We start from the raw sequence: 25,458 nt of genomic DNA, 5'->3' as shown, positions 1-25,458 counted from the left end.
GATTTGATTGAGGACATCTTAGTATCCTCATGACATAAGGAACGGATACAGTGTGACAAATGATCTTTGTTCATCATCAAAAGCAAAGCCAGCAGCATCAACACCTCTATTACACGTGGGGCATTTGAAGAACAGAGCATGTTGTCATGATTTGGTTGAGGAAACTCTGAGGTCTTTCAAGATGAGAACAAATTAGCACTGACATTACCCTAGGCTCATACGGGTACTTATTCACAGAGTGGCAGTTCCTATAACCCAGCCTTTTATCGTGACTGCAGTGCTTTGAAGCATTGCCAGTTTTAGATTTATTTTGATGTCTCTCGTGAAGACAGAGGGATACAAAATAAATGTTAGGGTCTCTACCAGAGAGAAGGCAATTCTGGATTTAGTGTTGTCCAATGAGCCAGATTTAATAAGGGAACTCAAGGTAAAGGAACCACTAAGGGGTAGTGACAAAAATATGATAAGTTTTAATCTGCAATTTGAGAGGGAGAAGGTTAAACCAGAAGTATCAGTGTTGCAGTTGAACAAAGAGGACTATGAAGGCATGAGAGAGGAGCTGGCCAAGATCGACTGGAAAGGGATCCTAGCAGGAATGACAGTGGAACAGCAATGGCAGGAGTTTTTGGGCATAATTCAGAAGGTGCAGAATCATTTCATTCCAAAGAGGAAGAAAGATTCTAAGGGGAGTAGGAGGCAACTGTGGCTGACAAAGGAAGTTAGGGATGGAATAAAACTAAAAGAAAAGGTGTATAACATAGCAAAGAGTAGCGGGAAGCCGGAGGATTGGGAAACTTTCAAAGGACAACAGAAGGTAACAAAAAGGGTAATAAGGGGTGAAAAGATGAAGTACGAGGGGAAGCTGGCCAAGAAGGATAGTAAAAGCATCTTCAGGTATGTTAAGAGAAAAAGATTAGTAAAGACAAATGTGGGTGCCTTGAAGGCAGAAACGGGAGAAATTATTATGGAGAGCAAGGAAATGGCAAAAGTGAAGGAAGACACAAACAATATCCCAGATGTACTAGAGGTCAGAGGATCTAGGGAGACAGAGGAACTGAAAGAAATTTGTATTAGGCAAGAAATAGTATTGTGTAGACTGATGGGACTGAAGGCTGATAAATCCCCAGGGCCTAATGGCCTGCATCCCAGGATACTCAAGGAAGTGGCTCTAGAAATCGTGGACGCATTGGTGATCATTTTCCAATGTTCAAGAGATTCAGGGTCAGTTCTTGTGGATTGGAGGGTAGCTAATATTATTCCACCTTTTAAGAAAGGAACAAGAGAGAAAACGGGGAATTATAAACCAGTTAGCCTGACATCAGTGGTGGGGAAGATGCTGGAGTCAATTATTAAAGAAGTAATTATGGTGCATTTGGATAGCGGTAAAAGGATTGGTCCAAGTCAGCATGGATTTATGAAAGGGAAATCATGTTTAACTAATCTTCTGGAATTTTTTGAGGATGTGACAAATAAAATGGATGAAGGGGAGCCAGTGAATATAGTGTATCTTGACTTTCAGAAAGCTTTTGATAAGGTCCCACACAGGAGATTAGTGGGCAAAATTAGAGCACATGGTATTGGGGGTAGGGTATTGACATGGATAGAGAATTGGTTGACAATCAGGAGTAGGGATTAACGGGTCCCTGAAAAAATGGCAGGCAGTGGCGAGTGGAGTGCCGCAAGGCTCGGTGCTGGGGCCGCAACTTTTTACAAGATATATTAATGATTTAAATGATGTAATTAAAAGTAACACTAGCAAGTTTGCAGATGACACAAAGCTGGGTGACAGTGTGAACTGTGCAGAGGATGCTAGGAGGTTGCAGGGTGACTTGGACAGGTTGGGTGAGTGGGCAGATGCATGGCAGATGCAGTATAATGTATTTAAATGTGAGGCTATCCACTTTGGCGGCAAGAACAAGGAGGCAGATTATTATCTCAATACTGTCAGATTAGGAAAAAGGGAAGTGCAACGAGACCTGGGTGTCCTTGTACACCAGTCACTGAAAGTAAACATGCAGGTACAGCAGGCAGTGAAGAAAGCCAATGGAATGTTGGCCTTCATAACGAGAGGATTTGAGAATAGGAGTAAAGAGGTCCTTCTGCAGTTGTTCCGGGCCCTGGTGAGGCCACACCTGGAGTACTGTGTGCAGTTTCGGTCTCCTAATTTGAGGAAGGACATTCTTGCTATTGAGGGAGTGCAGCGTAGGTTCACCAGGTTAATTCCCGGGATGGCGGGACTGACATGATGAAAGAATGGTTCGACTGGGCCTATATTCACTGGAATTTAGAGGAATAGAAACATAGAAACATGGAAAAATAGGTGCAGGAGGAGACCATTTGGCCCTTCAAGCCAGCACCACCATTCATTGTGATCATGGCTGATCATCTCACTTACCCAACCTATCCAAGTCACCCTGCAGCCTCATAGCATCCTCATCGCAGCTCACGCAGCCACCCAGCTTTGTGTCATCCGCAAACTTGGAGATATCACATTTAATTCCTTCGTCTAAGTCGTTAATATATATTGTAATTAACTGGGGTCCCAACACTGAGCCTTGTGGCACCCCACTAGTCACTGCCTGCCATTCTGAAAAGGACTCATTAATTCCTACTCTTTGCTTCCTGTCTACCAACCAGTTCTCTATCCATGTCAATACCCTACCCCCAATACCATGTGCTCTAATTTTGCACACTAATCTCTTGTGTGGGACCCTGTCAAAGGCTTTTTGAAAGTCCAGATACACCACATCCACTGGCTCTCCCTTATCCATTCCACTTGTTACATCCTCAAAAAATTCCAGAAGATTAGTCAAGCATGATTTCCCCTTCATAAATTAATGCTGACTTTGATCCGTCACTGCTTTCCAAATGAGCTGCTATTACATTTTTAATAATTGCAGCGCCGGAGACTCAGGTTCGATCCTGACTACGGGCGCCGCCTGTACGGAGTTTGTACGTTCTCCCCGTGACCTGCGTGGGTTTTCTCCGAGATCTTCGGTTTCCTCCCACACTCCAAAGACGTACAGGTATGTAGGCTAATTGGCTGGGCAAATGTAAAAAATTGTCCCTAGGGTGTAGGATAGTGTTAATGTGCGGGGATCGCTGGGCGGCGCGGACCCGGTGGGCCGAAGGGCCTGTTTCCGCGCTGTATCTCTAAATCTAAAAAAAATCAAAAAATTCACTGGAGCATCCTCCCCGCTACCGGTGTCAGGATAACTGGTCTCTCAATCCCAGTTTTCCCTGTCTCGCTCCTTTCTTAAAAAGTGGGGTTACATTGGCTTCTCACGGAAGACAGCGGACTGTAGTGTAAGTCCATTATTCTGTGACCTGTGGAGTTCTGCAATGACCCGTGCTGTGGCCATACCTAAATGACCTGGACATAAATGTAGATGAGTTGGTTGGTAAATCTGCAGACACCTCCAAAATTGATGGAGTTGCAGACAGTGAGAAAAAACCATTAAAGATTACCGTGGGATTGAGATCAGCTGCAACAATGGGTCGAAAAATGGCAGGTGGAGTTTAATCCAAACAAGTGAGAGGTATTGCATTTTGGGAGTTCGAATGTAAGGGGAAAATAAACAGTTAATGACAAGACCCTTAAATTCATTGATGCACAGGGAAATCTAAAAATCTGAGTCCGTAGCTCCCTGAAAATAGCAACACAAGTAGATGGATGGGCAACGAAGGCATCTGGTAGGTTTGCCCTCGTCATCAGCGCATTGACTATAAAAGTCAGGAGGTTATGTTGCAGTTTTATAAAACTTTTGTTGGGCTGCATTCGGAGTATTGTGTGCAGTTCGAGTCGCCCCATTACAGAAAGGATGTGGAGGCTCTGGAGAGGATAGAGAAAAGGTTTACCAGAATGTTGCGTACTTTGGAGGGTATTTGAAGGCGAAGTTGGAAAAACTTGGATTGTTTTCCCTGGAGCTACGGAGATTGAGGGGAGACTTTTAGAAGTATATAAAATTATGATAGGCATAGATAGGGTGGATAGAGGATTTGAGTTGAGGAGCAAAGAGATCCTTTTACATCAGTACAGGGCCCTAATGAGACCGCACCTGGAGTATTGTGTGCAGTTTTGGTCTCCTAATTTGAGGAAGGACATTCTTGCTGTTGAGGGAGTGCAGGGTAGGTTCACGAGGTTAAATACCGGGATGGTGGGACTGTCATATGTTGAAAGAATGGAACGATCGACTTGTATTCACTGGAATTTAGAAGGATGAGAGGGGATCTTATAGAAACATACAAAATTATTAAAGGATTGGACACGCCAGATGCAGGAAACATGCTCCTGATGTTGGGGGAGTCCAGAACCAGCGGTTTACGAATAAGGGGTCGGCCATTTAGGACTGAGATGAGGAAGATCTTTTTCACCCGGAGAGTTGTGAACTTGTGGAATTATCTGCATCAGAAGGCAATGGAGGGCGATTCACTGGATGCATTCAAAAGTGAGTTACAGTAGATTTAGCTCTTAGGGCTAACGGAATCAAGGGATATGGGGAGAAGGCACTGATTGTGGATGATCAGCCATGATCACATTGAATGGCGGGACTGGCTCGAAGGGCCAAATGGCCTAAACCTGCACCTATTGTCTATGTATCTATGTATTTACAGTCAGAACCCTTTTCCAAGGATGGAAATGTCAAAGACTAGACAGCTTTATGGTGAATGGAGCAAAGTTTAAAGGAGAGTTGCAAGCTTTTTTTTTGCACAGTGAGTGGTGAGTGGCTGGAACATGTTGCCAGGAATAGTGGTGGAGCGGGATGCGATCGTGGCATTTAAGAGGCTTTTAGATAGGCACGTGGACATGCAGGGAATGGAGGGAGAACAAGGGTAGACAGAGGAGATTAGTTTAACCTGGCATCAGGTTTAGCACAGGTTTAGCACAGGTTTAGCACAGACATTGTGGCTGAAGGGCCTGTTCTATGTGCCATATTTTATCCCCCTGTGTTCTTTGACAGCCTTCCTCATTGTCTGCACATCCACCAATTATGGTGTCATCTGCAAACTTATCAACCAACTCATCATCCATGTTTACATCCAAGTCATTTGTCTACATTACAAATAACAGACGTCCTAGCACAGACCCCTCATCACAGATCTGCAGCTGGAATAGTATCCTTCCACTATTAATTGTAATTGTAATTGCAATGAATTCATTAGCCAATTTTTGTAAACATACATGGAATTTGATTTGCCAACAGTCATTCAAAAAAGCAACAAGATACCCCCTCTCTTCCATGCACAAGCTAGTTCTAAATCCAAACAACGAAGTCACCATGGATTCCATGTATCTTAAAGTCCTGGATTTGCCGACCATGATGAAGTTCATCAATTGCCTTATTAAAAATCAAGCTGACAACATTTACTACCCTCTTCAATGACCGTTGTCACCACAATCACCTTCGCCATTGTTGGTTTCAGCGCAACAAAACCGAGAATAGTCCGACAGCAGACAAGCAAATGTTTTCACGATATGCAATTAAAGAATACGGGCAATAGCAAGGCGAAAAAATACATGACGATTCTTTATATAGTGCAGAAATAAGAAAGGAGGGGGAAAAAATAGAAGGAATAAAAAGGAATATAATATTAAAAAAATAGTGGAGGTTATAATTGCCAGTCAAGCACACATGTAAATAAATATATGTTGAATAAAATTAGTCAGCGAACAACTAATGGAATGTTGCATTATTATTAATGGGAACCGAGTGTGAGCAGAAGTAGTAATGGGGAGGTTGAGAGAAGGGTTGGCAATGTTTATCAAAGATTCCATTGCACTGGATTTCAGATGATAGGGATGGTCAACTTTGATACATCAGAAGACAATTCGCCTTGGTATTTATTATTTAGCACTCGACAGCAGAGATTAGATGAAGCAAGAGATGTGTAGACAATAAGCAGTTCATGGCAGGCTAGAAAATAGTTGAAGAAAAAGGAATAGGGGTCTCCATAATGTCCCGAGTAGAGTATTATCGTTTTCAGTTCGATCAGGACGAAATCTGTGTTCTGTCACCGGTAATGACATTGATAGAATTCAAAATAACAGTGTAGGAGCCATTTTGTGTTTATTAGCTATTTTAGTATATTATCATATTACTTTGTATCCTCTTTATTATATTTGTACACCAGGGGATTGTCCTGAGATGAATGTTGGAGTCTTACGTATATGGACTGGGAGGACAATAGACAATAGATAATAGACAATAGGTGCAGGAGTAGGCCATTTGGCCCTTCGAGCCAGCACCACCATTCAATGTGATCATGGCTGATCATTCTCAATCAGTACCCCGTTCCTGCCTTCTCCCCATACCCCCTGACTCTGCTATTTTTAAGAGCTCTATCTAGCTCTCTCTTGAATGCATTCAGAGAATTGGCCTCCACTGCCTTCTGAGGCAGAGAATTCCACAGATTTACAACTCTCTGACTGAAAAAGGTTTTCCTCATCTCCGTTCTAAATGGCCTAACCCTTATTCTTAAACTGTGGCCCCTAGTTCTGGACTCCCCCAACATTGGGAACATGTTTCCTGCCTCTAACGTGTCCAACCCCTTAATAATCTTATATGTTTCGATAAGATCCCCTCTCATCCTTCTAAATTCCAGTGTATACAAGCCTAGTAGCTCCAGCCTTTCAACATATGACAGTCCCGCCATTCCGGAAATTAACCTCGTAAACCTACGCCCTCAATAGCAAGCATATCCTTCCTCAAATTTGGAGACCAAAACTGCACACAGTACTCCAGGTGCGGTCTCACTAGGGCCCTGTACAACTGCAGAAGGACCTTTTTGCTCCTATACTCAACTCCTCTTGTTATGAAGGCCAACATTCCATTGGCTTTCTTCACTGCCTGCTGTACCTGTATGCTTCCTTTCAGTGACTGATGCACTAGGACACCCAGATCTCGTTGTACGTCCCCTTTTTCTAACTTGACACCATTCAGATAATAATCTGCCTTCCTATTATCACCACCAAAGTGGATAACCTCACACTTATCCATATTATAGACAATAGACAATAGACAATAGGTGCAGGAGTAGGCCATTCAGCCCTTCGAGCCAGCACCGCCATTCAATGCGATCATGGCTGATCACTCTCAATCAGTACCCCGTTCCTGCCTTCTCCCCATACCCCCTCACTCCGCTATCCTTAAGAGCTCTATCCAGCTCTCTCTTGAAAGCATCCAACGAACTGGCCTCCACTGCCTTCTGAGGCAGAGAATTCCACACCTTCACCACTCTCTGACTGATAAAGTTCTTCCTCATCTCCGTTCTAAATGGCCTACCCCTTATTCTTAAACTGTGGCCCCTTGTTCTGGACTCCCCCAACATTGGGAACATGTTTCCTGCCTCTAATGTGTCCAATCCCCTAATTATCTTATATGTTTCAATAAGATCCCCCCTCATCCTTCTAAATTCCAGTGTATACAAGCCCAATCGCTCCAGCCTTTCAACATACGACAGTCCCGCCATTCCGGGAATTAACCTAGTGAACCTACGCTGCACGCCCTCCATAGCAAGAATATCCTTCCTCAAATTTGGAGACCAAAACTGCACACAGTACTCCAGGTGTGGTCTCACTAGGGCCCTGTACAACTGCAGAAGGACCTCTTTGCTCCTATACTCAACTCCTCTTGTTATGAAGGCCAACATTCCATTGGCTTTCTTCACTGCCTGCTGTACCTGCATGCTTCCTTTCAGTGACTGATGCGCTAGGACACCCAGATCTCGTTGTACGTCCCCTTTTCCTAACTTGACACCATTCAGATAATAATCTGCCTTCCTATTATCACCACTAAAGTGGATAACCTCACACTTATCCACATTAAACTGCATCTGCCATGCATTCGCCCACTCACACAACCTGTCTAAGTCATCCTGCTTCTTCCTCACAGTTCACACTGCCACCCAGCTTTGTATCATCTGCAAATTTGCTAATGGTACTTTTAATCCCTTCATCAAAATCATTAATGTATATTGTAAATCTGGGAGGGGCCAGATTCTGTGTATAATTTGCCCAGCACTGAAGTAATGCTTCAGTGACACACAGGAACCTGCTGACATAGGGCTAACAGGTCAGACAGTAACTGCAGGAGCCTGCTAAGATAATAGGATTTTAGTGGCCATACGAATCACGACGAAGATTGCTGAGATATCTGGTCTTAGCAGCAACAGGTCGCGAAGGAACAAGGGTAAGATAATAAGATCTTACCAGATTGACAAACAGATTGATGAGAGTGGATATGCCAATCTTTGTATTATTGCTTCAATAAACTATTAATGATACTGAGACATCGTGAAGTTCTTTCTGTCGTTATCTGCATGGAAGAAATATCGCTCCCTTTCTTTCATCAAACAGTAAGCTTTGGGACTTTATAGGGAAGACTAAAGTTGCCGCAACAATAAGAGTGGATGACGTTCAGGGGGAAAAAAATGAGCGTGGAGAAAGTGGATGAAAAATATAGCAGGCAATGATTGGAAACAGGATTCAAAAAATGATACATTTCAGTGAAATAGGAAGAAAACACAGTCAGATAAATTGTTAGAAATATCATTCTAACAAGGGACCATTTAAAAAAATGACATAATCCTAGATTGGATACTGGGGAAGCAGAAATTCTTGGATGAGTTACAATTTTGGATAAAGTACAATTTTGTACTTTAACAACGGGGAAAAGACAAAACTTTAACATTTAAGAAATTAAGTACGCCAAAAACAGTGCATATGCATGAAAAGGAATTGCACGGGTTTGTTTTGGTCCAATGTGAACTTTGTGAATTTATGATACGCCTTCTTGAAGGTATATTCTGACCAGTAACTTTGACCTTCATTGCTGATTATCCATAATTAAAATTTGTCTGGACATGCTTGAATTGGATATTTGGCCACTGATAACAGCAATATTCTGTATCTGTATCTTGAGGCATAATCACCATCTCTGGTTGTCGCACACGTTAGGAAGGTCATGTGCCAAATCGCAATGAAATATTAAAATGGGCCTTAAAGGTGAACATCTCACTGTGTGCCCACTCAAGGTGAAAAATACTTGTGCTGACACACAATAACACCTTTCAGAATGGTTGCTAGACTAAAGTGCGGGAAGACAGTCTCTTCTGCATGTCTCTGGAGGCTCAGAAGAGAATGGATGCAAAATAGCATTAGGAAAGAAGAATTCCCTTCACTCTGCTCACTCGATGGGTTGGAACTGAAGGGGCTCTTCAATCTGGCTTTTTATTTATTTATTTATTTATTTATTTATTTATTTATTTTTATTTAGAGATACAGCGCGGAAACAGACCCTTCGGCCCACCGAGTCCGCGCCGCCCAGCGATCCCCGCACACTAACACTATCCTACACACACTAGGGACAATTTTGACATTTACCCAGTCAATTAACCTACATACCTGTACGTCTTTGGAGTGTGGGAGGAAACCGAAGATCTCGGAGAAAACCCACGCAGGTCACGGGGAGAACGTACAAACTCCGTACAGACGGCGCCCGTATTCAGGATCGAACCTGAGTCTCCGGCGCTGCATTCGCTGTATGGCAGCAACTCTGCCGCTGCGCCACCGTGCCTCCCTTCAACCTGCAGCCCAAGAGGGAACTCAGAGCAAGATTCCTTATGATCAAGCTATTCCCTGGAGACTGACAGTAAACTGCCCCATAACATGGAGTAATATGGCATTCCCTTTCCTTTGTGATATACCATGAGAATTGCCAGAGAAACAGTTCTCAAGTACGGATGGAGTCTTAACAAATTTGTTTCTAAGTCTCTTAGTGTTTTCAAAATAGCTCTTAAACTCTCGGGCATCAAATAAACAGTAAAAGGAGATGGAAGTGCTTTGATGTCTGATATGGTGCATCAAAAGTGCAACACTCAGCCGACCAATGAATGTTTTCACGATACCCTGATAATCCAAAATTCCCTTATGGATGAGACCCAGAGCATGAAGCAAAATAGTACAACTTTGCGTAATTAATTTGCTTAAAGGCATTTTCTCAGCTCGACTTGCAGAGTAAACCCGATCAGTCGCTGACAGGTTCACAGATTGCAAATGGTGGGGGTCATAAGATCATAAGTGATAGGAGTAGAATTAGGCCATTCGGCCCATCAAGTCTACTCCACCATTCAATCATGGCTGATCTATCTCTCCCTCCTAACCCCATTCTCCTGCCTTCTCCCCATGACCTCTGACACCCGTACTAATCAAGAATCTATCTATCTCTGCCTTAAAAATATCCATTGACTTGGCCTCCACAGCCTTCTGTGGCAAAGAATTCCACAGATTCACCACCCTCTGACTAAAGAAATGTCCCCTCATCTCCTTCCTAAAAAGGCTGTATGATTGGAGTAATTTGTAAGGAAAATCTCTGATGTTACAAATAGTACAGTAAGTAATCAATTAAGTTTCACAGTTCTATGAAGTGCAAGATAATAGGAAGTGTAGGATAGTGTTAATCAAAGATACTACAGGAGCAAGATGAACCGTTGAAATCGCCTATACTGAAGTGTAGTACGCAAAGGAGCGTAACGTCCGCCATTTTAGGATGCAAAACCCGACATTCGCTCTGCCTCTCGCAGTGTAATCAGTGTTTTGGGGGAACAGTATGTGTGGTGATACCTTAAAAATGCAGAAAATATCTCATCTATCAATTCACAGATGAATTTAAAAGAGGGTTAGATAGAGCTCTAGGGGCTAGCGGAATCAAGGGATATGTGGAGAAGGCAGGCACGGGTTACTGATTGTGGATGATCAGCCATGATCACAATGAATGGCGGTGCTGGCTCGAAGGGCCGAATGGCCTACTCCTGCACCTATTTTCTATGTTTCATCAGGCACACTGGACTGACAGCTGCAGAACAATCATCAAATTCATCATCTGATAAACTGCTCCCTCTACATTATATGATACAATAGAACTTTATTGATCCCAGGAGGGAAATTGCTCTGCCAACAGTCGTAACAGCACAAAATACATGAGACATGAAATTAAAGTGACGCGTGGAAAGGATTGGGGACGTGCAAAGATTGGGGAGGGGGGAAGGTCATCCGTCTAACCCACGACCCCACGATTATCAAGGTAAGGCAATGATAAGGAATGTAGGAAAATTATTGCAGATGCTGGTACAAATCGAAGGTATCACAAAATGCTGGAGTAACTCAGCGGGTCAGACAGCATCTCAGGAGAGAAGGAATGGATGACGTTTCGGGTCGAGACCCTTCAACGATAAGGAATGCTCACCAGAATGTCAGGAGCAGCACATGGCACACATAAAGGTGACATGGCAGTCGAGCAAAGTTACCACACCAGACTGCTTCCAAAAGAGCAACAGAACACCTTCATGATCTCACAAGAAAAGATTCACAGCTCAATTTCATAGTCCTGTCATATTCAGATTTGGATGACAATCAACAACGAAGCAATCAACACTCTCAGCGATAATAGACCTCAGCACGTCTCCGCAAAAACAAGCCTGAGGTATTTGGAAACCCAAGGACGAGCGGTGGTTAAAATTGGGAGGAAGCGTAAGACTGCAGGAAATATATGGTTTGTCAGTTGAGCAGAGAAAGGGCAAATGGAATTTAATCCAGAGAAGCTGGTGGTACTGCTTTTGGGGAGGTGTAATTATGTCGGGACATAAACACTGCTGGGGACATCAACTTTGGGGAGGAACAGCAACAAAAAACCTGAAGTACAAAATCAGAATAAGCAAATGAGGTGGAAGAAGAGATGAAAGATTTAAATACGTTTATGTTCAAAGGGAATGGGCCATCTTGTACACAAATCGCAAAAGGTTTACATGCAGATAATGTAAAAGACCAGGAAGGCAAATGGATGGTGGCTTTTTTTCCCCCCCAAGATGATTTGAATACAAGAGCAGAAGTGGCTGGCTGTAGCTTTGTAGAGTCCCAATGTGACTTCATAGATTTGCTCTTCTTTCCTGAGATACACTTGCTGTCGTGGGTCTGCAACAAAACAATTACCAGATTGCTTCCTGGGACCACTGGCTTGTTTAAGAGGAAAAAAAAAATCCAAACTAGGCCTATGTTTTCTTTATAAATGAGAGGAGATCATAAAAACTCAGAAAGCATTGATGGGTCTGGACAAGATGGATGCAGAGTTGGTGAAGCGTCTAGGTGTAGGATTACAGTCGCAAAATATGGGTCAGATATCCAAGACACAAATGAGGAGAATTCTTTTCAATGGTTTTTTTAAAACATCTTTAAAAGTCACCATCCAAGAGACTGCAAAGGCTTGGTCTAAAACTGATTCAAGATTGATATCAATGGATTTTTTTGAAATGAAAATATAAAAGGATTTTGGAATAATTCAGTAGGTGGAAGCCAGGTAGAAGTTCAGGCATGGTCTTATCTCTTGTAGAACAGGCCCACGTGATTTCTACATCTTACGTTCTCACAATTTTTATTTGCACAACATAGATGTTGTGATGCATGAACTATTGATTGACAACTGAGTGGGAATGACATGCTCTTTGTGTGGATATCTGCTCTTTATCTTTGAAGCTCAGAAATCCTCAGTTCATCCTCTGACATATAAAAAGTAGATGGTCTGAGCCCGCAAAGAATGAATTCTGTGAAGAAGTGCCTCCTTGATTCATTATTAATCATAATTTCTCTCCATCATCAACACCATCACCATCGCCAGTTTTGAGAGAGAAAAGGTGAACGATGAAACGGAATAACGACATGGCATGGCGTGTTGGGCAAAGGGGGGGGGGGACACTCATCACTGATGCCCTCTCCCCTTTCCCCACAATAAACATCATTATGTGTCATTGAGAGGAAAATAAAATTAATACGAAAGTCTTATAACATTTTGAAGCGAGGTAAAACTGCCTGGTCCACTCGTCCCTTCCCACCCAAACCCCCCCATCATCCGGGCACTTTCCCCAGCAACCGCACGAGATGCAACACCTGTCCCTTTACCTCCCCCCTCAACTCCATCCAAGGACCCAAACAGTCTTTCCAGGTGAGACAGAGGTTCACCTGCACCTCCTCCAACCTCATCTACTGTATCCGCTGTTCCAGATGTCAACTTCTCTACATCGGCGAGACCAAACGCAGGCTCGGCGATCGTTTCGCTCAACACCATCGCTCAGTCCGGTGGCTGAGCACTTCAACTCCCCCTCCCACTCCCAGTCCCACTCCCACTCCCAGTCTGACCTTTCTGTCATGGGCCTCCTCCAGTATCAAAGTGAGGCCCACCGCAAACTGGAGGAACAGCACCTCATATTTTGCTTGGGCTGCTTATCAAGAATTATAGTGTGATATCAATCAGCTGGGCAAATAGGCTGAGGAAAAGCTCGTGGTAAACGTAAGTTGTTGCATTATGGGTAGTCAAACCAGGGCTGGACCTTCACTGTGAGCATAAACACATCAAAACAATAAGGATACAACATGACGGTCTAAACATGTGGGTGAAAATAAACAAGAGCAAAAAAGAGACTACAGAGTTTGGTTGTTGAGTAGAGCTACTACTCGTGGAAAAAGGCGTTTTTATGCCTGGCTGTGGCTGCTTTGACAGTCCGAAGTTGCCTTCCAGAGGGAAGTGCTTCAAAGATTTTGTGGACAGGGTGAGAGGTGTCAGAGGTGATAAGATAGATATATGGAACTAACTTAGATGGGGCACCTTGGTTCGCATGGACGAGTTGGGGCAATGGGCCTGTTTTTTTCCTGTTTGACTCTGTGATTCTAAAGACTTAGTGCTCACGTGATCCAGGACAACTGGATCCAAATCTGCTTGGCAATAAGACTCAGAGAATGATGGGAGAGGGTTATTTTTGCGATTGTTTCATTCCTAAGTTTTTTTTATCAAGTGCCATTGAACAATATTTTTGTCTCTTCTGCAATTATATTCTGCCTGCTGCCCCATTTGGCCAACAAAAAAATCAATGCCGTTGCAATGATAGTTTGGAGCAACCTTAGCTGTTACAATAGCTAATAGGTCTATCACATCTGTGCAATTATAGATAATGGCAGAAAACTCCTCCCATCCCTGCTATGAATGCAGCTACGGTCCATTGAAAAAATAACCTTAATTCAATAACATCTCTACCAAAATTTTACTTTTACTATCTTCCCAACGATCTTTGAGTTAAGATTATCTCATACTCAAAAACCTATAATCCTTGTCCTCATATTGAAGATTGGTTGGGATTGAAATATAAACAACAACTTCGATTTATATAAAATGAACGGTCACAAGAAAATGTTCTCAAAATCAACAACTTCAATTGGCATGCAGAAGGCAATTTAATGCAATACAACTCCAGAAGGTCATTCAAAAACTTCCCACAAAGTTCAAGTTTGTCAAAACAGGAGATATGAGAACATTGGTCAAGAAAGGAAGACTGAAGGATCATCCCAATTGAGGAATAAGAGGGCAAGAGTATCGACTTGGCAAGAGAATAACCTTTGTGCTGATAGCTGCAGATTTAGCCACCGATGGCGGAGTGATTAAAACCAAGATAATGGAATTAATGGAGCACAAATAAAGTGTTTTCTTAGCCATACAGCATGGAACTGGGCACTTTGGTCCATTGTGTTCATGTTGACCATCAGGTACACATTTACAATAATCCCACTTTATTCTTCACACATTCCACCAACTTTCACCAGGCTCAACCACTAAGGGGAATTTACGATGACCAATTAACCTATCGACTCGCATGTCTTTAGGGACCACCACCTCACCATAAGGAGAACAAGCAAATTGTACACGGACAACAGAGGAGATCAGGACCGAACCCAAGTGTTTTTTGGCCAGGATCCCATGGGCTCCAACCTGTAAGGCAGCAGCTCAACTGCACCACTCAATTCTGTTGTAAGTATGTGGGACTGGAGGGGGGAGTTTACAGAGAGAGGAGGGAGAACAGTCATGACGAGAGTTAAAAACCATGAGGAGAATGTCATAATGAAGTTATTGGGATGGTGGAGGTTTGAAAGGCCTCGAGTTCACGGAGATGGAATGAACGGAAGTAGTCAGGAGTGTGTTGAAATAATTAAATCTCGGGGCAACAATGGTCACGTAAAATTTCAAAGAACATTTCGGCTTCTGTGTGTGTGTGTGTGTGTGTGTGTGTGTGTGTGTGTGTGTGTGTGTGTGTGTGTGTGTCTGTGTGTGTCTGTCTGTGTGTGTGAGAGTGTGTGTGAGAGTGTGTGTGAGAGTGTGTGTGAGTGGAGGGTGGGTGGGGGGGAAGGGGGACAGTGAGAGTGGGGGTGGGGGAGGAGGGGAAGGGTGGGGTAGGAGAGAGGGGGTGTGGGGGGAAGGAAGAGTGGGGGTGGGAAGGGGGACAGTGGGGGTCAGGGGAGAGTGGGGTTGGAGAAGAGGGGAGAGTGGGGGTGAGGGGGGGAAAGGGGGAGGAGGGGTGGGGGGAAGGGGACAGTGAGAGTGGGGGTGGGGAGGAGAGAGTGGGGGAGGAGGGGTGGGTGGGGGAGAAGAGAGTGGGGGTGAGGGTGGGGGAAGAGTGGGGCTGGGGAGGAGGGCAGGGTGGGGTGGGGAGGAGGGAATAGTGGGGGATAGTGGGGGTGGGGAGGAGGGAGGTTTTGGGTGGGGAGGGGAGAGTGGGGTGCGGGCAGGAAGAGTGAGGAGGGGAATAGGGGTGGGGAGGGGGGAATGGGGTGGAGGCAGGGCTAGAGGGAGTGGGAGTAGGGGAGGGTCAAGTGGGGTTGTACAGGGGGGATGGAGCGGGTTAGTGGGAGGAGGAGGGGGGATAAGGGGGATTGAGTGGGGGGTTTGAGGGTGCTACACCAATACAGGAGAGGCTTTGGGTCCAGGGCTCCTCAGTCACACCCTCTCCTGTTCCCTGTCCCCCCTCTACGAGGAATGGGCCCAACGGTCTAGTATATATCCATATATATATATATATATATATATTTACACATATATACCTATACATTCTATAATGTGTGTGTGTGTGTGTATATATATATATATATATATATATATATATTTACATATATACCTATGTACACATACATACACACACAAATACACACCCCAAGATGAAATGATTGATATTTTTACTTAATCTCTATGTAACAAAGACCTTTTTTTGACACAACGGCTTATTATACAACTATAAATTTTACAAGCTCAATAACGTTGTCAAGCATTTAAAGGATAAATAGACATGCTGACCTCCCTGCTACATTTTCTGGGTGAATTTGCCTTTGTGAGACATCTTAAATTAGTTTAATAATCTCTTCAATGAATGAGGTGGGAGATTGAAAGAAATAAAGGTGGGATATCTCTTTGTGATACACGGCAACAGATTTAAAAGAATACGTGAGGAGACATTACCTTGGAAATCAGGTACATTATGTATACAAATCATACCTAGGATGGAACTGCAGATGGCGGTTTACACTGAAGATAGACACAAAATGCTGGAGTAACTCAGCGGGACAGGCAGCATCTCCGGAGAGAAGGAACAGGTGATGTTTTGAGTCGAGTCTGAAGAAGGGTCCAGAGATGCTGCCTGTCCTGCTGAGTTACGCCAGCATTTTGTGTCTATGCATGCAAATCATATGGGTAACTGGTAGTTGTACAGTAAGTTTTGCTGCAAAACTATTTCTCGCAAAATCTAAAAAAATCAGGGCTATGATTTTGTTGCAGATAAACTCAAGTCAAAAAATATTCAGACCATTTACAATGCTATCAGCACAATGATGAGAGTAGGCCCAGTGAACATTACCTTTTCATTGATCAACGGTGTGTCATTATTCATATTTCAATGCATACATGTCTGTCACTTACCTTATTGGCGCTTAATGCTGTTAATATCCAGACGCACTGAGCATTGCTGTCATATTGGAAAGGGAAATTGGGAGACACAAAGCTTCCAGCTGGACCGTTCAGATTAACTCCACAAGTTTTCACTGGAAAAGATAAGAAGATTGTTTGATGTGAGCTGCTTCAGATAAGAAAGAAAAATGACCAGAAATATCTATTGAACTTTCTCGCAAAACATCACCAGCATTTCCCATGTTTGGTTCTGTAACAGTAACTTCAGCAGAAGAGCAGAAATAGTGCTGAATAAAATTTAAAAAAATAGTTTTTCTACCAGTCTTCTACTAAATTATAGCAGCTAATCCAACGAACTCAAGAAACCTAACAGCATTGACCTTCAGTTACACCTTTATTACACATTAGACAAAGTGGACCCGCTGGGCCCAAACCTCTCCTGCATTGGTTCAGCACCCTGTCCCACCCCCCTCCCTGGTTCGCTTCGTACCTCAAAGATAGGAGTTTCGCCATCAACATAGGCAGTTATTCCTCTGCTCCAGCTAGCCTCTCCTGCGGAGTTCCACAAGGCTCCATCCTAGGCCCCATTCTCTTCTCTCTATACATGCTCCCCCTTGGCCAAATCATTCAAAGGCACGCCATTTCTTTCCACTGCTATGCCGATGACACTCAGCTTTACCTCCCCCTGAAACCCAACAACCAGTCAAATTTAAACAGCCTCTTACACTGCCTTGAGGACATAAAATGTTGGATGGCACAGAACTTCCTCCAATTAAATGAGAGCAAGTCTGAGGTCATCCTATTCGCCCCCCCCCCCCCCCCCCCCCCCCGACTCCATCAAATTGATAACAGGCAGTCTTGGAAGTCTATCTTGCCTAGTCAAACCGCATGTCAAAAACCTCGGCATGATATTTGACTCTGCATTAAAATTTGATAAGCAAGTCAACGCTGTGGTAAAAGCCAGCTTCTTCCAACTTCGAACCACAGCTAAAATCAAACCTTTCCTCCAATTCGACGACACAGAAAAAATCATTCACGCTTTCATTTCCTCCCGCCTAGACTACTGCAACTCCCTATACACTGGGATCAGCCAATCTTCCCTGTCCCGCCTGCAACTGGTCCAAAACGCCGCAGCGAGACTCCTGACGGGTACCCGTAAAAGGGACCACATCACCCCGATTCTGGCCTCTCTCCACTGGCTCCCTGTACGGTACAGAATCAACTTCAAGCTCCTCCTAGTCACGTATAAAGCCCTAAATGGACACTCCCCCCCCTACATCAAAAATCTTCTAACCCCCCTCTCTAACTCCTGGTCCCTCAGGTCAGCCGACTTGGGGCTACTCACTATCCCGCGGTCTAGGCTTAAACTCAGGGGTGACCGCGCTTTTGCGGTTGCAGCTCCTAGACTGTGGAACAGCATCCCTCTCCCCATCAGAACTGCCCCCTCCATCGACTCCTTTAAGTCCAGGCTCAAAACCTATTTCTACTCCCTAGCGTTTGAGGCTCATTGAGGAGGCGCTGTGAACTGTTTGCGTGCTACTGTATGTTTCATTTTTTTTCCATTGGAACCTAATCAGATGTACAGCACTTTGGTCAACGTGCTATACAAATAAAATTGACTTGACTTGACTTGACTCCCCTCTCTCCTCAACCCCCCCCCCCTCCCCTCTCCCTTCTCCCCACTCCCCACTTCCCCCTCCCCTCCCCCTCCCCTCCTTTTAAACTTTAAAATGTGAATAACTTAAAAATATAAGACCCATTTCAATAAAACTACTTGCATTATCACTAAAGTGACAATGGTGAGTAAGGTGGGCAGAAAATTGTTGCGCTATCGTGGACCGTTTTGGCTGAAGTTCAGTCACAAACAAGATAGCAAACGAGAGTTTTTGTATATAGATATCCACTTTTTCAAAAATTATTTTTATATCAAAATAATGCATTATAAAAAATGTCGGCTGAAGACCCTTTGCTTTATAAGTCTATAAAGTTTATTATATTATACATATCAATAAGAAAGGATAATCATTTAAAATCTAATAGGGACATCCAATGTTATGGTGACAAGCTCTGTGACTAAAAGTTCTTGTGAAGTTTCTGTATTGTGCGCCCAATCCATTGATCTTTGAATTAACAGCATAATAATTCTTCTTTGAAAGACGATCAGGCAACAGACAACGAGTAAACATGAGATATTCAACTATACATGTCCATTAGTGTCTCATTAAAAAGAGATATTCAGTTGGACCCACATGCTTACTGTTTTCAAAATTTCTCCAAACTTAAATTCAGTGTAAATTTGGTAATGCAGAGCAAAGGAAATAAGGCCCAGATTCATGTGGGATGCAATGGGTTAACTGATGCCACCTGCAAAGATACTAGAGGAGCAAGATAGACCACTCGACCCTAAAAACCGTAGTATGTCATGGCGCCATTTTAGTTGGCAGAAACTTGCAGAAACACTTAAAAAGAAAAATAACAAAAATTTGTGAATTGATAGACGAGATATATTCTGCATTTTTATGGTATCATCACACATACTGTTCTCCCAAAACACTGATTACACTGCGAGAGGCAGAGCGAACGGCGGGTTTTGCTTACTAAAATGGTGGACGTTACGCTCCTTTGAGTACTACACTTCAGTATAGGCGATTTCGACGGAGTGGTTCATCTTGCTCCTCTAGTATCTTTGGTACAAGGTCTGAAAGAGTCAGACCTACACTTCTGGACAACAACAAGTGGCCCATTTTTGAAAATTAAGCACAAGACGAGAACAACCAGAACTTAATTCGCTCACTGGTAATTTAACCTGCGAAAAGGCAACCCTGAACTATGAATAATAGATAATTGATGCAATAATACATTGGACACAGAGTGCCACTAATTGAACTCAGTACCAATGAAGAATCAAAGGATGCAAGAGGAGAATTTTGTCAACAATCGACAATCACTTGGTTTAAGTACACAATGCAATAGACAATAGACAATAGACAATAGGTGCAGGAGGAGGCCATTTGGCCCTTCGAACCAGCACCGCCATTCAATGTGATCATGACTGATCATTCTCAATCAGTACCCCATTCCTGCCTTCTCCCCATACCCCCTGACTCCGCTATCCTTAAGAGCTCTATCTAGCTCTCTCTTGAATGCATTCAGAGAATTGGCCTCCACTGCCTTCTGAGGCAGATAATTCCACAGATTCACAATTATCTGACTGAAAAAGTTTATCCTTATCTCCGTTCTAAATGGCCTACCCCTTATTCTTAAACTGTGGCCCCTGGTTCTGGACTCCCCCAACATTGGGAACATGTTTCCTGCCTCTAACGTGTCCAACCCCTTAATAATCTTATACGTTTCGATAAGATCTCCTCTCATCCTTCTAAATTCCAATGTATACAAGCCTAGTCGCTCCAGTCTTTCAACATATGATAGACCCGCCATTCTGGGAATTAACCTAGTCAAGCAGGCCTTGTTAACTAAAATAAGCAGCGGTCTGTTAGATTGTGTTGACTTTCCAGTGCATCACAGCTGTTACTGGCCTGGCTAATGGAAAGGAATCACAGAATTTTTAAAAAACATGTTCCATTCAGTGAAAATCTTTTGAACGAGTTTAAAAATAATTAAATGTGGAAGCCCTCCCCCCATGCCCTCCCCATGAAACTGATTATGACACCACTTTCAATTGGCCACATGGTGAATTTCCTCTCCTAAATTATATATAATAATTAATTAATCTCCCAATACTAAAATTCTGGTCTATTCAATTTGGGGCAACAGATACTAAGAAGCACATTGAGGCACTTTCAATTCTCTTTGATTTACTGAGAAACTAACCACCCTACACTATTGACATAGACATTCGAAAGAAAATCATTTACCTTTGTTTAGAGTCAGAATACAAATCGTTAAAATATGCTAAAAAAAATGAATGCAAAGGGTAAAACAATTTCAAAGATATCGGTTTGTAATTTTTAGTTTAGTTTAGAGATACAGTGTGGAAATAGGCTCTTTTGGCTCGCTGGGTCCGCGCCGACCAGCGATCCCCGCACACTAACACTATCCTATACCCACGAAGGACAATTAAAAAAAAAATTACCAAGCCAATTAACCTACAAACCTGTACATCTTTGGAGTGTGGGAGGAAACCGAAGATCTCGGAGAAAACCCACGCAAGTCACGGGGAGATCGTACAAACTCCGTACAGACAGTACCCGTAGTGGGGATCGAACCCGGGTCTCCGGCGTTGCATTTGCTGTAAGGCAGCTACTCTACCGCTGCTCCACCATGCTGCCCTAATCTGCAGCCCCTCTGATCATAAGACTGCATGTTTACTAATGATCCCATTATTCATGCAATAGTAGTTTAGAGCTTTGTTGGGGAAATCAGTTCAGGTAGTTCCAAAATATACTTGATGTCTAGTAATCTCAGCAGTTTTAATAGGATTGTTATTTCTACTGTTGTGTGATATAAAAAAGCTACCCTGGGCTGGTTGCATCTTCACATATGGATAGGGGTGTCAACTATCTCACTCCCAAATAAGGGACAAGGTGATGTCACCGCCCCATGTGACCTCACCCAGCCAGCAGCCACGTGCTCCCGTTCAACCAATGGCAGCCGCCCAGGCTGGGAGGCGAGTTGCTATGCAACCTCCATTACGCGGAGCCCGGGCCTACAGCGTCCGGCCTACACCGTCGGGGCCTACAGCATTCGGGCCTACAGTGCTCCCTGGGTCTACAGCATCCGGACCTACAGAGTCCGGGCCTACAGGGTCCGGGCCTACAGCGTCTGGGCCGACAGTACCCCCCGGGCCTAATATGGGACAAGGGCTGTCCCGTATGGAACAAACCAGTTTAGCCCAAAATACGGGATGTCCCGGCTAATACGGGATGTCCCGGCTAATACGGGACAGTTGGCAACCTTACATATGGAATACAATTTGTGGATCCCTTTTACCCACCCAGCTTCTCTTCAGATCTTCTATCCCCTCCCATTCTAATCAACACCCAGACAAGCTCAGGATTCTCCTGTGTCTCCTGCTGACCTCTATGTCCCTACATTGACCAATCTCTCAAATCTTAGTAGCTTATCATACCCCCTGTCTAAACCCTGCGTCGTATTAAGGTGTGATATGGAAAGAGAACTCCAATCAGTGACATCTCTTAAATCCTTGGCCCTGGTCAGATCATTCTTCTTGAACCCCAGGCACAATTAACATTTTAACGCTACCCTTCCTTTCAACCCTACACGAGGGTTTTACAGAGTAAAGTACCAAAATGAAAGCAAAGGCAAAAATAATAAGCAATTCAAAATAAAAATGAGTAGAACTAATACATTAGAGGAATTGGGCATCAATCAATGGTCCTTTTTTCTTTGATTCTTCAGTACCTTTTATTTATTCTTTAAAACACTAACACTAATGTGTATGTCATATTAAAGGTCTCTGAAAGGTCTTCACTGAAAAACAGAAATATGATATCTATTTCATTGCAAACTTAACATCTGTGACCTATAAAATCAAATGTAATTTTCTCGATGACATAAAATCCAAATGTTTGTCAAACAATCTAGAAAAGATCAGTTAGCAACTTCCTCCCATGAAATTATCACAGAAATGGGAGTGCAGAAAGAAAATAACTGCAGATGCTGGTACAAATCAAAGGTATTTATTCACAAAATGCTGGAGTAACTCAGGATGGGCAGCATCTCAGGAGAGAAGGAATGGGTGACGTTTCGGGTCGAGACCCTTCTTCAGACTGAAGAAGGGTCTCGACCCGAAACGTCACCCGTTCCTTCTCTCCTGAGATGCTGCCTGACCTGCTGAGTTACTCCAGCATTTTGTGAATGGATAACATTGCTAATTTGCACGTAGCTACAAAATTCTTGTCAAGTTGATGAAGTTTCATTTTCAGCGTGCACAAGACTAATCTAAAAACAGAAAATGGTTGCAATACTCGACAGGGCAGATAGCATTTGTGGAAACAGAAATAATATTTTAGGTCAATGATCTTTTATTTAAACCACAGGTGCTTCCTGGCAAGTGAGTATATCTGGCATTGTTGATTTTATTTCAGATTTCTTGCATCTGCAGTATTTTATTTTTGGACGAAGCTAATATAAGTTCACTATAAACAAATTTAGTAATCAAAATTATCTACAATATTAATTGAACTTTATTGAACATTAGGTTGCTGAAAGCACTTAATAAGAATGAGGAAGACCCTTCTTGAGTCTGAAGAAAAGTCTTGACCCAAATATCGCCAATCCATTCCACAATGCTGCCCGACCAGCTGAGTTACTCCAGCAATTTGTGTTTTGCTCAAGATTCCAGCATCTGCAGTTCTTTGTGTCTCTGATTATATTCCTTGGGTCTCATACGTGTGTTTCTTTGACCCAATTAGTCAGTGATACAATCGAATGACATGCTTATATTAATAATTATAATGCCTTGAAATATATCATTGTCTTTATCGTCATGTTTCCTTCTGCCACAGAAGACTACACAGCTCAAAGAAGCTATTCTGGCTCTCAGGACAATCCTAACAATCTCTTTCCCCCTTGTTACTCCACAACTTATTTTCTCATACTTGCCTATTAACAACATCCAACCCGAATCTTCAGATTAACCAACTACAAAGGGAAAATTAACAGCAACCAACACAACATTGCGATGTTTTAGCATCCAACGGAGACAAAAAACATTCACAAGGCATTTGGGCAAAATCCACAAAGGCAAACCAAAGGCACTAATCAAACCCGATTTGATGTGGCTTACCACTGCAGCCTAACTCCGCTACCTAAAAATAAGTATACGTCCAACTGCAATACACTAATGGGAAAATAAAAAATATTCTCCTGCAATATATTACAATTAGTTCCAATGAAGGTCAAGGACTGTACGTACATTTAGGGCGGTCACGGTGGCGCAGCGGTAGAGTTGCTGCCTTACAACGAATATAGTGCCGGAGACCCAGGTTCCATCCCGACTACGGGTGCTGTCTGTACGGAGTTTGTACGTTCTCCCCGTGACCTGCGTGGGTTTTCTCCGAGATCTTCGGTTTCCTCCCACACTCCAAAGACGTACAGGTATGTTAATTGGCTTGGTAAATGTAAAATAAATTGTCCCAAGTGGGTGATGGATAGTGTTAATGGGTGGGGATCGCTGGTAAGTGCGGACCCGGGGGGCCGAAAGGGCCTGTTTCCACGCTGTATTTCTAAGCTAAACTAAAGGAGGACAGGAAATGTTTTGTAGGTTAATTGGCTTGGTAAATGTAAAAATTGTCCCGAGTGGGTATAGGATAGTGTTAATGTGCGGGGATCGCTGGTCGGCGCGGACACGGTGGGCCGAAGGGCCTGTTACCACGCTGTATCTCGAAACTAAATTTCATAATGTCAATTGGCTCTCGTATAAGTTGAGGCTAAAACCATGTCTACCATTCTTTCCTTTAAAAAATTGGCAAAAACCTTACCCTCTCAAGCTTCTCCTGATACATCCTTATGAGGTTTTGGAATGTTCTGCTACATTAAAGATGCTGGAGGAATTTAAGTTGCATATAAAACTTTTATTTCATTGTAAAATGAGCAAGCAGCTTAAACACTTCAGAATAACTGTGATACCAAATAAAATAAAATTATAAATAATCTGTATTTACATACTGTAATTATTTTATTGATGTCAGGTTCACCTCTTCAGTAGAAATGAGTTAGATTTTAAGGGTAGCTAATGTTATGAAGCAGAGATTTTCATCTATCAATAGTCATGCAGAAGGCTTCCCCCATAATCAGATAAATGCCCAATTAAATCATTTCGGATATTTTGCTATCCTGGTTGGTTGGTGTTGTCCAAATTGCTGCTTGGGTTTACGCTGCTTATTATAAAATTAACTCGATTGGATTTAATTTAATTACTTTGATGAGGTGTAAATTTAACAATGGAAACGAATACTACAAGAAGCTTGAACATATGCAGTGTTTGGTTTAGTTTAGTTTAGAGATACAGTGAGGAAACAGGCTCTTCGGCCCACCGAGTCCGCGCCGACCACCGATCCCCGCACACTAACACTAACCTACACACACCAGTGACAATTTACATTTATACCAAGCCAATTAACTGACAAACCGAAACGTCTTTGGAGTGTGGGAGGAAACCAAAGGTCTCAGGGAAAACCCACGCAGGTCCCGGGGAGAACGTACAAACTCCCTACAGACAGCAACCGTAGTTGGGATCAAACCTGGGTCTCCGGCGCTGCAAGTTGTGTAAGGCAGCAACTCTACCGCTGTGCCACCCATTGGCTTGCGTGAACATCAAAATTTGTTTTCTTTGCGAGTTTTCTGCAATTTCCCACAGCAATTGCATAACCAACCTTTGGATTGTTGGAACTTTTCAACATTATATCAAAGATGTGTTTTTTTTACTCATTAAATACAGTAGCTTGTGACGTGCTTGAGAAAACTGCTACTTTTTATTGACTCAGATTTTGTGGTTATGATGATAATTGAGAGGCCACAGTTTAAGAATAAGGGGTGGGCCATTTAGAACGGAGTTGAGGAAAAACTGTGAGTGGTAAATCTGTGGAATTCTCTGCCTCAGAAGGCAGTGGAGGCCAATTCCCTGGATGCTTTCAAAAGAGAGTTAGATAGAGCTCTTAAAGATAGCGGAGTCAAGGGATATGGGGAGAAGGCAGGAACGGGATAC

General features: G+C 43.1%; 1 protein-coding gene across 2 annotated transcripts in view; it reads right to left on the bottom strand.

Annotated features, from left to right (window-relative positions):
* csmd3b (CUB and Sushi multiple domains 3b) overlaps positions 1-25,458 on the bottom strand; it is a 1,698,079-nt gene that overhangs the window by 596,951 nt on the left and 1,075,670 nt on the right. For both annotated transcript variants that reach the window (XM_078397138.1, XM_078397139.1), the window contains exon 10: positions 16,782-16,903. In XM_078397138.1, the coding sequence (XP_078253264.1) occupies positions 16,782-16,903 (122 nt within the window). The remainder of the gene's footprint in view (positions 1-16,781; positions 16,904-25,458) is intronic.

This window comes from Rhinoraja longicauda, chromosome 4 (assembly GCF_053455715.1).
Source record: "Rhinoraja longicauda isolate Sanriku21f chromosome 4, sRhiLon1.1, whole genome shotgun sequence".
NCBI classification, from domain to species: Eukaryota; Metazoa; Chordata; class Chondrichthyes; order Rajiformes; family Arhynchobatidae; genus Rhinoraja; species Rhinoraja longicauda.
The sequence above is the reverse complement of the archived record's forward strand: the minus strand, read 5'-3'. Positions and strand labels throughout refer to the sequence as shown.